At 40.0% G+C, this 14,675-nt stretch overlaps 2 protein-coding genes across 2 annotated transcripts; one reads left to right on the forward strand and one right to left on the reverse strand.

The window, feature by feature from the left end:
- Nucleotides 1-1,965: 1,965 nt before the first annotated feature.
- On the reverse strand, nt 1,966-3,791 carry mrpl34 (mitochondrial ribosomal protein L34). The gene is made up of 2 exons (XM_035906122.2): nt 3,665-3,791; nt 1,966-2,563 (listed from the first exon to the last, which is right to left on the reverse strand). The coding sequence occupies exons 1-2, from the start codon at nt 3,718-3,720 to the stop codon at nt 2,248-2,250; spliced, it is 372 nt and encodes a 123-aa protein (XP_035762015.2). The 5' UTR covers nt 3,721-3,791; the 3' UTR covers nt 1,966-2,247.
- Nucleotides 3,792-5,986: 2,195 nt separating this feature from the next.
- On the forward strand, nt 5,987-12,676 carry abhd8a (abhydrolase domain containing 8a). Its single transcript, XM_006786767.3, has 5 exons — nt 5,987-6,344; nt 8,595-9,424; nt 9,524-9,694; nt 9,847-10,063; nt 10,178-12,676. Exons 2-5 carry the CDS (start codon nt 8,604-8,606, stop codon nt 10,388-10,390), a joined length of 1,422 nt encoding a protein of 473 aa, XP_006786830.1. The 5' UTR covers nt 5,987-6,344; nt 8,595-8,603; the 3' UTR covers nt 10,391-12,676.
- Nucleotides 12,677-14,675: the final 1,999 nt, after the last annotated feature.

Genomic DNA, 14,675 nt, shown 5'->3' on the forward strand with positions numbered 1-14,675 from the left:
GAAGTTTGTGTCCCAGTGGCAAGTGGGTCACACACTGGCCTTAACACTTTGCATGTGACTGGGTAGCATTAACAATTTATAACCAACAGTCTGTGTTGGTCATACATGTTTTTTGATTGCATTTTTCAAGGAAATAAATGACCTTCTCTTATATTTTGATTAGTGTAATGATTTAAGATTGGGTGGAGCCTAATGAGATTTTCTGGATTTTAAGTGATATGTAGCAATCTTGATTTTGAAAATGGTTGAACTTGTTTTAGTGTCACTCTGAGAAAAGATTTTTCTAATTTTAGAGATGTTGCACAAGTGAATGAAGGCAGTCCTATATATTTGTTTGATGTGCTCACTCTAGAACATATCGTGGTCAAAAATGAAACCACCTTGTTACTGGAGGCCAAGGTAATGCCATCCAGAGTAGGTATCTGATAACAGACCATATTAAATAAGATTTTTAGGGCCAAGTACAACAACCTCAGTTTTATCTGCATTTAGAAGCAGGAAATCAGAAATTATCTAGACCTTTATGTTTTTAACTAGAATTGTGTCATCTAGCTCTGTGGCTTAATAAAGCTGAATGTCATCTGTATACGAATGAAAATATGGACACTTTTGCAGTGTTTTCTAATAATGTTGCCTAGGGGAAGCATGTACAATGTAAAAAGTACTGGTCTATGTGGAACATGAATAACTTGTGTGTGAAGACTCCCCATTTACATAACCAAACTGTAGTCTATCAGTGCAGTGCAAAAGCAACCGTGTGTAGTAAAATCTCTCTGTAGTAAAATACTGAGGTCTAATAGGATATACATAGAAATAAAGTTCCCTGCCAGAGGCCAGAAAATCATTCATAACTTTCACTAGTGCTGTGCTATGATGCACTAAATCTTGGCACAAACTCTAACTCTGCAGCAAGCTCTTTAACAACTACTGTTTCAACAGGGGTCAGTGTGGTCTAAAAGACAGATTGATGGTTAAGGGGAAGACATTATTGAAGTAAACTAAGATATATCAGCAGTTTTAAAAGTTGCTGTTCTTATAAGCACATCTGTGGCATGGCTGTGACTATTTTTGTAATGGTTAAAATTTTTATTTATAAAGAAACTCAAGTCATTATTAGTTAAGGTTAAGGGAAATGTTTGATCAACAGAGCTTGGACTCTGTTCGCCTGAATGCAGTGCTGAAGAGAAACCTAGGGTTGTTCTTATTTGATAAATAGTAAGATGTCCTGGCTTTAGGGAGGACTTTTTTAGAGCAACAAACTATTTGTACAGCCTAAATGAAGACCTTCTAAATTAGATGCATGTTTGAGTTATACCAAGGAGTACAAAAGAGTAAAGTACTTCTGGTTCTGATTTGTTGGGATGTTCTGCTAGGTCTTGACGGTAGCCGCCTTCAGTTGCCACTTGTTTGTGGGACTCCCTGCCTTTGGTTTTGTATATAATACCTGAAAGCATGCTCTGTCGGGTTGACCATTAAAGAATACCTCACTGTTTCCTTTTAAGGAACTCTTGCCTTGCTTTTGCAGTATGCTTTGGGTCATTATTCATTTGCACTGTTAAGTGTTATCTGATCACTTTTTAGTGATTTTGTCATGGACTAATGACGAAACAGGGCCAATCTGGCCACAAAACTGATTGTTAGTCAATCGTCCAGTTAATTCTGAGCCTCTGTATCTGTCAAATATCAAAAAAGGAGCTTTTTGGTACAAACCAAAGGGCAATCTTTAGTTGTTTAGGCCACTGTTGTGATGTTTCATTTACTCAAGCACAATACACATTTATCAGATATGCAGAATAAATAATGTATGTACCTTTTCGTGTCAACTAAGGTAACACAGACTTATTTTTTTGCTGCAAATGAACTGATCATGCTCATGAGCACAGCGACTCTACAAAAGCCATTCTAAACAGGATAAAACCAACAGAAGTGAAGGTGGTATTTTCATTTTCAGGCCAACCATGCAGATTCTGGAAAATAATTTTATTATAGGAACATTATTTCTTTAAGTCAACAATGTTTACTCAAAAAGAAAAAGAAATTAACAAATGTGCTAACATGTAATGACTTTGACCAAAACCGTCCTAACCAGACTGGGTGGGCAAAACTACAGGGCACATTTACACTCTCAAGACCAATACTGTGGAACTGCCAGACCCCGACCACACACTCTTTGCTGCATGCTGAGCACCTTCAGCATATAAGAACCAAGGTCTGTTTCTTTAAAGTCAAATCTTCCATTGGGAACTTTCAGTGTGTGAGCGATTTCCGTCCTTTCAACATCCGCCGCAGAATCACTTCGATGCCTCCTTGTGAGCTGATCCTTTTGATCCAGCCGTGGGTTCTCTTTCGTTTGATGTTTTTGGGCTGATACTCGGTGCCTCTTTTCCGGGTCCGTACCTGCTGGTACTGCCAGGGAACCTGCTGAAACACTCCTGAACCTTCAGCTTGTGAAGAAATTGTATCTGAAGCTTTGAAAACCTGTGGTCTAGCAGCTGCTCCAGGACCAATCCAGCTGCTGAACGATCTAAGGTAAGAGGTTCCAGTTAGGTCTGCTGTGGGAATGCTGTTGGAAGAACAAAGATTAAAATGTTGTTGAAATATGTTACTCTAATTTCAAAATTATGCCACAATAATACAGTAACGTCGTGCAAGCTGTAAATCCATTTATCATAATGAAGTTTATGTGTACGGTTTCATTTTTTCACAACAGTATTATATCAGTTGCACTGCTTCAATATTTACAATAAAGGGACTAATTAAGAATTTGCAAACAAAATTTAGTGCAGGTTGTCTTAAAGAGTGGTGGACTGGGGGCAATTATAACATCTTTTACACTTTCCTTGATAGCTCACAGACTACGTGAAATATACTGGTCATATTTTCATAAAAGGAACACGCACACATATATACACATATACATATATATACACGTACGTACGTACGTACGTATGTGTGTGTGTGTGTGTGTGTGTGTGTGTGTGTGTGTGTGTGTGTGTGTGTGTGTTATTGTAGAGTATACGTTCAAGACATTCATTTCTGTTTTTCCAGAAACTTTACAACAGTTCTAGCTTCTACAAAATAGGTTTTAAGTCTTTGTGTTGAGTTATAAGTGCATTTTACTTGAATACGATATTTACCTGGGACAATTAAAAGGTTCCCTGTTAAAAATCTTGCATTATAGCAAACAACACCTATATTAGAGTAGGCTGATCAACCATAATGAGCATGATCAAAGAAAGTTGGTCCCGCTTTGAGGAACAGATCGCTACAACTGGCCCCGGTCTCCTCTACATAACATATATAAGCAGGATACTGTACGAATAAAATAACTTGTGCAAAAATTTGAGTAGAAAAGTTTTTCAGTTACCCCCCAAAACTGTTTTTTAAAAGTTCTTTATAGCAAACATTATTACTCTGTGTTTTTCCCCCATGCCCACACTGCTTATTAGAAATGAAACGTAACATCGCCTATAAATGTAAATCAGTAGTGTTTGGTTTAGCCACTGCTCGACTAAATAGAAGTTCCCATGAGTATCTATCCAGGTTAACTGCAACTAGCCATGCTGCTAACTGAATACCAAGCTAGCTTTTCAATGTTAGCCTCATAAAGAAACACTGTTTGCTTCGGAGTTAGCCTCGCGTGCAAATAACTTAAGTCGCTTACCTACGCACGTGAGTTAGACCACGCAGTCTGGAAAATGAGGACAGCATAATGTTCATTTTGAGATATTTAGGAATGTACAGATGACACCGACATGAGAGCAGTGAATGTCACAGGCAGGGCTGCTTCTTCTTCTTTGGTTTTGTTGAAAGACTGCAAACCAACGTTAAAGGTGAATGCTGCCACCTACTGATCCCAGCGTGTAAGATCCACAGAAATGGTTACATTAAAATTAGGTATTTTTGGATATTACTCTGAGTCACGGTACAACTGCTTTTGGTCCCGTTGGACTGACTTTTATTTTATTTTATTTTAAGTTTTTACACAACATTTACGTTGGTGTAAGGTATTTAGCATTTGTATATTCTAACTGCTCTAATAGGGTGAATGACCCACCAGACATGTTATGAGTTTTACATTGCTTGTGCCAGGTTGAACCCCCATATCGCCTTAATTCAGCCCTAATTCTTTATGGGATAAATTCAACAAGGTGTTGGAAACATTTTTCTGGTCCATGTTGGCATACACATTACACAGTTGCTGCATATCTGTTGTTTTCACATCCATGATCCTAATCTCCTGTTCTACCACATCTCAAAGATGCTCTTTTGGATTGAGATGTGGTGATTATGGAGTACAGTGAACACACTGTCATGTTCAAGAAAGCCATTTGAGATTATTTGACTTCAGGGTGTATTATTCTGCTGGGTGCAGCCTGAAGATGGATACACAGTGGTCATAGCAATGGGATGGGCATAGTGATCAACAACAGTCATCTAGGCTGTGTGCTCAGTTCTTACTAAGGAGCATAAAATGTGTCCAGAAAACACCATCGTACCAACACCAGCCTGAACTGTTGATACCAGGCAGCGTGGATCCATGCTTTGGTCAAGATTAGGTAACATGTGTAAACCATGTCCTCATTTTCCTGTTCTTAGCTGAATCTGCAGTCTTCTGTAGCTTAACTGCTTCAAATCTTGGCATATTGTGCATTCAATCGTGCTCTCCTGAATACCTTGGTTATAAAGAGTAGGGATTTGAGTTACCATTGCCTTCCTATTAGCTCAAAGCAGTTCGGCCATTCTCCTCTGACCTCTCACATCAACAAAGCAGAACTGCCACTTATTAGATTTTTTTTTTTTCATTTTCAGGCTATTCTTCCATGTTTTGGAAATCCCAGTAGATCAGCAGTTTCTGAAATACTCTGACAATAGCAACGATTCTACTTTCAAAGTCACTTAAATGACCTTTCTTCCTTTCTCTAACGCTCAGTTTGAGCTTGTGAGCTTTAGATGTGAGAAGATGTTTTTATAATAAAGTTTCTGTATAGTCTATCCTGGCATGCTGACTGAGGACTCCTTGAGCTGTAAGTGTAATTGCTGTTGAGTGCTCTGGTGGCCATCTAGAATGTTATATGTGTAATTCACCTGCATTTTGGAGGGTCTGCTTTTTGCATTGTTGCTATATTTTAATAGACCACCATGTGATAAGACAATACACACATAAGCAGAGATATGCAAACACAAATTCTGAAGGTCTCTCTACTGACAGTCGGTTTCAGTACTTTTCCATAACCAAGCTGTTGCTTAAAGTCTACCCTTTGTGCAGTACATTATCATTACAGTGATGATGTTTCGTGAATAATCTGCACACGGTAGGAGTCCTGAAAAGAACTGGCGCACGTTTTGTTTTTAGGCCGGTATCAGTGATAAAGGCCTAATTTTTTAAAATTGAATTTTAATCGTCCAAAACACAGATACAAACAGATAAACCAATGATTATTTACGCCAAGCAATAAAACAAAGCACCCAGTTGGCTCACGGGCTCTCCGCCCAATAGACGTCACAGATTGCTTTCCAGTGACTGGCACTGGACTGTCACAGCAGCAGGCCTACCAATTTGCTATGTGAGTTCAAGAAGGGGGCACTGCTCGAAATGTGTTCGATTAAAACTGAAAGGTCACGTCTGTCCTTGGCGGTGAGGCAACAATAACTCGTTCTCAGGTGACACTTTATGATGATAGTCCGCAATCAGATGTGGGATTTGAAATAAGACCCCACGCAGATCCCCGACTGTGGTCACGTGCCAGCCCAATTTATTTAGATTAAATTAGCTGGACAGTCATTTTATCATTTGTCTCCTTTTCAGCGCCCAGGCAAGACCACACAGTCTTTTCCCCCTTTTCTTTCTTTCTTTCTTTTTTTTTTTTGCTGGCCTGTCAGCCCTAGCAACAAGCAAACAGGCGCCTCTCATTGGCCTCCTCAATATACAGCTTCTTTCTATTCGCCCTCCCCACCGCCACTCAGCAGCGAAAATACCCGAAGATTGCTGCTGGTGCTGCGGATTCAAGGGCAGCAGGGCTGGGTAGGGTCTGGCCCGAGTGCGCAGTGGATGCAGAGGAAGCGAGAAAAAGACGGGCGTCTGTTTTCGTAATGGGTATATCATTAAACTACCAGTGGCACTCTTTTATGGATGCATGCTTTATCTTCACTCCATGCCCCCCTGCGGTCTGTAATGACGGTCTAATTGGGCCAATAAGGAGCTTTTACTGTTTTGCAGCATCTCTAGCGTAGACAAATTGTTGCGCCAGATGCAACGCCGTTCTCGGTACTGTGTGGTCGGCCCTTGACTGTCATCTTTGGGTGCAGGTTTCTCATCACCTTAATCATCAGTACTTCTGAAGGTAATGCAAATATTTTGGTTTTGTTTTAGCTTTTTTTGTATTGCTCTGTGACATCTGGATATCTGATGTTTACTGTGCAGCATATCAGCGCCAATAAACTGCTGCACGCATGATGCATGCATGCATTTCGCCTGAGACAGGATTAAAAATAATAACAGATTATGAATAATACAAGCAGTATCATTCAAATCGCACTATTTGTGAAGCCTAAAGCTGTTATATATATATAAATATTTATATAAACATTTTTGGTGCGTATATTTGTGAGTATTTGAATCTTCTTCTTATTGCGATGTATGAATTGTTTAAAAAATAATAATCATAATAATCATGTGTTGTTGTGATGTTTGTGCATCAGGGGTTTTTAACATAACGGTCTCATGTTGAAAATATAGGCCACTCACTTCACGTGCATCTTGACAGACTGCGCCTCACTCTGCTAGACTCTTGTTATGGAAATGCAGCAGCACACAGTGTACCGAATGTGTGTTACTGTAAGAGTTGGCAGGCCTGTCAACCTAAATATTCTGCAATGCAGACACACAAAACAAACAACTTCAACATGGCTGAGTAACCTTCAGCCCTGACTTTGGTCGAGGTTGGATGTCGCGGAAACCATTACACTTGCTCCCCACAGCCATGTTCCAGACCTGCTGGCGGGATTGGAGAATTGTAGGTCAGGAAGAGAAGCCCAGATTTGAGTGGGAGGACTGTTGGATTTGTGCTGCTGTAGTTTGTTTTGTGCCGATCTGTTGATTGTCGGTGGCCATGTAGAATATTTTTTATCTATGTGTTTTTGTTTTGTTTGTTTTGTTTTGTTTTGGCAGACTAGCATGGTAATAACCTTGCTCTTTGGGGAGGATTTTGCTTCTTGTGTTGATGTTCTGTTTTAATGTAAGGTGTACGGTGCTTGAAAAACTGGCACATGCACAATATACAAAAATATACCTAAAGGATTTGTTTTTGTCAGGTTTCCACAGACATCCACCAACAAATAATCATTCCCACTATTTACATTTTGTTTTTATATTTCTTTAAACCTATCAAGGTACCAATCATTAAATATACTAAGCACCCAGCATGATTGGAAGACAATAAAGATGTAAACAACATGTTTACATTCTTGTACTATTTTGTACTTTGTACTACTTAGTATAATTTGCCAAAATGCGCATTAATATAGGGGAATGCACAAATATCCTACAATAATGCACATAATGCTAACTGGTGATGAGTTGCAAATGCAGCTCAACTCAAATGTTACAAGGGTTTTCAATTTGTGTGTAAAAATAAGGGTTCATTTTGCATCCAGTGAGATCACTTTGCATTCACACAAAAGTGTGCTGAATGATAGTGCGGATAATGCATACATAGTGCATAGACACAACAGCAGTTCCTTAAACAAGGAAGCAAACAAGGAAACAATAAAGTCTCACCAGCTACTGAAGATGTGACTCAGCCTTGTGTGTTTCCTAGAGATAACCGTGTTTTGTATCAAAAGTGGGGACGCTAACGTGTGTGTTTGTGCTGCTGACAGCAGACTGTCAAGCAGTGGCTGGACCTGAACGGAAACATAGAAACCAGCTCTCATCTCCCACTGGAAAGAATGCAGTTTGGAAAACTGCTATCACATTGTCGTGAGACACACAGTCCGCAGACATGTGTCATGCCCTCTGACTGGAGTTCTCTATTTATATATATCCTGATTCTGACCATGTGAAATGGAGGGGTTATTAATAGCAGACATCTAGCTTGGCCTAGGTTTTTTACATGGTGTGTGGTGCAAATACTGCTTTGCAGTTGTTTGTTGAATGCATCAGAATGTCAAGCCAGGTGAGTCACTGAGGTGAGTGTGTTAGTAGAGACTTAAACAGCTCTGTTGGATATAATATGGCTATTAATCTTGAAATGTGTTAAAGTACCCTTTATTTTGGCGTACTTTCTTTCTGGCTCTGGACTGATGAAGGATAAAGAAAGCCTTTTCCTTGTGTCTCTGTTGCTAGGAAACAGCTTGGGTTCAGTTTTGTAGGAATCAAGCTGGGTCCGATTTCTTGCAGTGCAGCCAATGCCATTGGCAAAGCACTGCAAATGGAACAAGTTAGAATGCTTGAATGTTTGTAACTGTGAGACTAAATGAGCTGTGAAAAGTAGGGCAAGACATTAAAAATGTTTTTTTCCTCCCCTTATTTCAAAGGAAGCATCAGAGTACTGATATGTTTTATTTGTGTCTGTGTGATGTTGTTCCTGCAGGGAAACACCATGCTGACTAGCATCACTGAAGGGATACTGTGCTGCCTGACTGGGAAGACTGCCAATCTAGTCTTGCCCCTGGAGTCATCAGAACCCTCTGATGGTTTTGAGTATGTGGAGGTGAAACCTGGGAGAGTCCTGAGAGTGCGGCATATCGTCCCCGAGCGCCAACCCATAGAAACAGAAAAACAAGTTGCTGAAAAGGACAATGCAGATGTTGACTGTTATGATAAAGATTCTCCCATATCTAATAATGACGGCGACAGTGGCAGCATTGTCCACTGCAAGAGGAAGATCACAGTCTACCGAAATGGCCAGCTGGTGATCGAAAATCTCGGGGATGTTTTGCACTCTGAGATTCTGCAGTGTCAGGATGGGGATTTAGAGCCCTGCAGCACTGTAGAGGTGGAGCTTGCTGACTACAAAGACATAGCCTCTTCTCCAGACCCCAACCCTGTTCCTCCTCTAGTTCCTCCACCGCCTGGGGAACATAAACCTGCTCCGCCCCCGCGGCGCCGTCGTCGCAAACCCAAGCGCACAGTTTTAATAGACTCCAAGAGGACGATCTCAAGCTGCAAAGGAACGCACTCGGATGTAGCACTGTTCTTCGTGCATGGCGTCGGAGGATCTCTTGACATCTGGAGCAGCCAGCTGGACTTCTTCTCCCGCCTGGGCTACGAGGTCATTGCGCCAGATTTGGCAGGTCACGGAGCAAGCACAGCGCCACAGATTGCAGCAGCTTATACCTTTTATGCCCTCGCGGAGGACCTGCGAGCCATCTTCAAGAGATATGCTCGTAAACGCAACATTCTTATTGGCCACTCATATGGGTGAGGATTTGTGAGATGCTTGTGTTACGGGTCAGCTTAGAAAAGTCAGTGGCGTACAGTGATTAACATGCTGTACCTACCCCATTATATCTCTTCCAGAGTGTCATTTTGTACCTTCCTGGCACACGAATATCCCGATCTGGTCCATAAGGTAGTAATGATCAATGGAGGGGGTCCCACAGCCCTGGAGCCCAGCCTCTGCTCCATCTTCCAACTGCCGTCTTGTGTCCTTCACTGTCTGTCACCTTGTCTGGCCTGGAGCTTCCTCAAGTAAGACGCTGTGATGCTGCAAACAGTAGTGACACACTGTGACAGACAGATGTAATAGATAAATAATAGCTTGCTTAAAATGTTTACTATCTTTAAAATGTACAGGAAATAGATTTTGGTAACGTTTTTTTCTTTCTTTTTCTAATCTTCAGAGCTGGATTTGCCCGTCAGGGTGCCAAAGAAAAGCAGCTTTTGAAGCAGGGCAATGCCTTCAATGTGTCTCCGTTCGTTTTGCGAGCCATGATGAGCGGTCAGTACTGGCCCGAGGGGGACGAGGTATACCATGCCGAGCTCACTGTGCCCATTCTTCTGGTTCATGGCATGTGTGACAAGTTTGTGCCCATGGATGAGGACCAGCGGATGGCAGAGGTATATCACACCTTTATCCAAACAAGAACTATTTTGTTTCATTTATTATTTATTGTCTCATAGCTTTGGATTCGGATCTGTTGTAAGATTATCCATTTTGGCTCTTGTTTTTAGATCCTCCTGTTCGCTTTCTTAAAAGTAATCGAAGAGGGAAGTCACATGGTCATGATGGAGTGTCCTGAAACTGTCAACACCCTCCTGCATGAGTTCTTTCTATGGGAGCCCGACATGTCAAGAAAAGGCAGCAGCAAGACAGACACAGAGAAGGCGATCGCTGCCAGTGACACTCTTCACACACTGAAAAACAGTAAACCTGTGAACAAATAACCATCAAGGCATAAAGTTTTATTAAAGAGCAAAGGAGAAGGCCTATTTTTCGGAGGTTGGCATGTGTTCCTAAGGCTCCCAGGCTGAGAGCTGTTTAAAACAGGGTCACATCTTATGGATGTAGATGACCACTGGTGCTCCGAGATGAAGCGGGAAAGGACGTATGATGAGAGGGGCGGACGCCGATACACAGTCAGTTTCTGCTACGCTTTTTGATACCAGTTTGTCCTCCATCTCACCATGTTTGCAAACCAACACAAAGTCTGGAGGTAAAAGGCACCATCCGACTATGATTTGTGTATGAAATGTTTGTGGTGAAGAACTGACCGACGAGGCATAAAAGGCGTTAAACGCTGTTGGAATCGTCTCGCCTCCATCATATATATTCTGTAAAGTACTGCAGAAAAGAGCTCCTGTTCTACCTTAATAAAATGGCTAATTTATCCATTTTAACTCTGCTTTCAGTGGAAGAGAAGAAAAAAAAAACATCAGACATAGTCAACCGAGGAATCAGGGAGTGTGAAGAGCAATTTATAACAGAATAATTGTGTTTGATTAAATGCAGACAGTGGAAAAATAGATTAAATGCATTAAATATACTACACTGTCCATGTGAAATGTGGATAATAACTGTGTCACATGCTTACATAAATGACAATATGATTGAAGGAGAAACACACAAATACAAAAAAAAATTTTGTACCATATTGTTTTGGAACCACATTCACACAATATGCAGTGTACAGCATCTCAGACACACACAACCTGACTGATTAACAAATGACAGAAGCAAGTTACTTTCCTTGCACTAAACTCAAAATCAAAAATGCTACGCGTCAGTATTAAAGTGTAACGATTTCATAGTTAATATTAAAACGTAAAACAAACATCAAAGCCGAGAGAGATTCTCTTCCAGATTAACAGCCATTGCCTCGATACCATACATATATACACACATATATATATATATTATCCTAAGGATAAAAAGTACTGAGAGCCTGCATGAGTTCAGAGTATGGAAAGATATGTACACAAGGGTTGTTTCAGACAGTTGCAATATATTGCCATAAATTCCCAGCACAATTGTCTTTTAATGAAATGGTTCCTCTCAGTGTGTAAGTATTATTATTGTTTATTTATTTCTGTTTTTATCCTGGCGTAACAGCAACAAACTGATAAAAATGTTGTCTTAAGCTAATAACTGATCGCGAAACACGTGTGCGTTACCTAACCCTGCTGCTCCCCGTCCACCCTACACTGTATATCTACTTATGTCGGACTGAAGGAATGAGCAGGACGTGCTGCTCGCTGTTAGACATTCATTCGTGAATGTTGCTTTGTCTCATAGTGGGACAGTAAAGTGTGAATAAAAGCACAGTCTGATTCTCCCTGACAGTGCTTATCTGTTGACTGGATAGATTACTGTTATGTGTAACAGAGGATGTAAGTCAGAGGAAGCCCAAATATGAATCTGCCAAAGGCGAAGAATCCCCTTAACCTCCTAAGACCTGAACTCTTCCACGGCGTGCATTTTTAGTTTCTCTTTGATATTTGGACATATTGGAGCCGATGAACGTAAAAACAAAGAATTACCAGACTTTTTTTAACCTTATTTTTGTTTTTAAGAAAAATAAGAGCCACATATGAGCATATTCATTTAAAATTTCCTCGTAAGTGGATATCAGGCCCTTGTAAAGCAAAATTGAGTATTTTGGTCTAAATAACCCAAAATGTGATGTCCACATATGTGGACGCAGGGTCCTAGGAGGTTAAGAAAAAAAACAACAAAAAAAAGAGGGACTTTTGTGCTCTTCATGCTGGTTTGTTATATATGCATTTTAAGAGAGAGTGCAGATGCGAGATGACTGGATTTATGCAACAGGAACAAATGAACAGAAATAGTTTGGGAATAAATGGAACCGGCTCTAAAACATTATATATTCTCTATGGACTTTATAAAAACCAACAAGTGCTGCTGATGCAAACTACTGTATGTCTCTTTTGGTGTAAAAGGTCAGTAAAACTGTATGGACTACAGGGTGCACATGTACTTCTTCTTATGCTAAAAGTGTGCATATATAAATTGTCAGTGCTCATATGTGCTATATCTTTTTGTGGTTAACAAAATATGTTAATGTTATTGTGGCATTTATTCAAGGGAATCATATTATATGCACTGCCTGAATGTAGATGCATATAACATTATATAGCCTATTAAAACAATTGAATTCAGTGTATGAATGTGCCTTTCCTGGCATGAAATAAATCAGATGTTCCCAGTTAAAAGGTGTTTGTTTTCTCTGTTGAGTGCTGGATATGATTCTTCCTTCTCATCTTCTCCTTCTTCTTTTTCCTGCGGCGCCCTTTAGGGGTCACTGAACATCTGACTACATCTCACCCTCTGCTTAGTATCCTCCTCTGTCACACCAAACCCTCTGCATTTCCTCCACACGACCTTGCAAACCGCCTTTTTAGCTCTTGCTGTGATCCTTTTGTCTCACCGTTGTCTCCACCCTGCCTGCACCCTCTTCTTCATTTCTCTTTGCCACTGTCCATCACATTGAATTGTTGACGCCAGGAATTTAAACTCATCCACCTCTACTGTACTTTTTTAATCTTTTCAACCTTTCTACTTTGCTCAATCACAAACTTGTCCTATAAGGATTCATTACAAATTCGAAAACTGAAGTGGGCAATTTGCATTTTACTGAAGAAAAAATCATGTTTTGGGGGAAAAAAATTTAAATTCTAATTTTTTTTTCATCAAGTTTATTAAATAGGGGCCTAAAAAAATATTCCTAAGGCAATATACTGAATGGACACATATTAGCTCAATCCTATTCTTTTTCTCAAATGACCATAGAAATGCATTTCTTGTCTCTGGACAGCACTTTTTATAAGCAGTCATGATAAAATCTTATTTTAAAATGTTTTGTCGCTCCTCTGGTGTTCCTGTCACTTTTGTGAAATTGGTGACTGCAGACTGGCATCAAAATGAAAAAAATATTTTCTATTTTTCAAGCAAAAACATTCTTTAATTTAGCAAAATATCATGCACTGGGTCTCAGCTTCTTCTTTTTTTGCCAGTTAATTGTATCAAATTTACTTGCGCCTCCTTGGCTCAACTGCTTTATCTGAATGGGGTGAAGCTTTATGCAACTCATTTGCAACAAGAGCAGGCAGTCGCTTCCTTTTATTTCCCATTTGCATAGGTTAGGAACAGTTTTCTGTTCGAGCTGATTTGCATCACTGAGAGGTCAAAGCAGGGTAGGTGCCAGCTCCAGCTGGATAACGGCAGCAGTCTTGAATTCTGAGCTATTCAGATACTGCATTTACAACTCTGATTCACTAAAAAAACAAAACAACAACAGCACAAAAAATTAAACATAAAATAGTTTTCTGCACCAAATATTCTGATAATATTCTGAAAACTTTCTCCATCTTTTTTTCTGAGAGACACAGCCTCTCTGGGCTGCTCTGCACATAACCAGTTAGGTTATACACCAGTTATTTTCACCATATGGTCTTGTCTTTTATTTCTGCAAATATGCAGGTACTTGCTGGCTGAGATGGAACAGTGGGGCAGAATTACATAGATAGTTAATTTGGGTGCAGTTAGAGCCATTCCCAGAATCTTTCAGGCTAGCTTGTCCTGCAGCATTGTCTGTTAAGCAGCTGTAAAGGATTTTATTACACATTTTTACATCATGCAATTTTATGCTTTCTATACAAGACAGCAGGCATGTTCTAGTTCAGAACAAAAGTATGGGGGTTTTCCCACTTCGGGAAGCATAAGCACTCCCCACTGAGATGCTGTGAAAACATGTTAATCCTGTCAGAGTGATACAAAAGAAAGCTCAGTCAACCACGGCATTTACAATTTCAACTCCCTAAAAAAGGAGACAGTAAACTAAACAGATGATACAGTCTGAATGTAACTTTTGAGTTACTATCTACTGCAAAAAGTGGCAATTTTCTAACATTAGAAAGGAACTCACTTGAGTTTAAATAAGGTGAGGTCATGTCCTGTTTCTCTGAGTTGCTGTTGTTTAATTGAGGAACATTATTTTTAAACTTTTTTTTAACCTATTCAGCTTTTGTTTGCTGCCATTTCAACTTGCGAAATAGACGGCTGACACTAAAAAAACAAACATTTCAGCACTTCGTATGATGTCTTTGCTGTATTGTCGTTGACTATAGGATTTAAATTGCAGAGAAAAACATTAAAATGTTTCACTGGAAATACCTCTGATCATCAGATGTTGCAACTGAACTGGCCCTGTCC

The sequence above is a fragment of the Neolamprologus brichardi genome, chromosome 18 (genome assembly GCF_056152115.1).
Source record: "Neolamprologus brichardi isolate AB-2024 chromosome 18, ASM5615211v1, whole genome shotgun sequence".
Lineage (NCBI taxonomy): Eukaryota > Metazoa > Chordata > Actinopteri > Cichliformes > Cichlidae > Neolamprologus > Neolamprologus brichardi.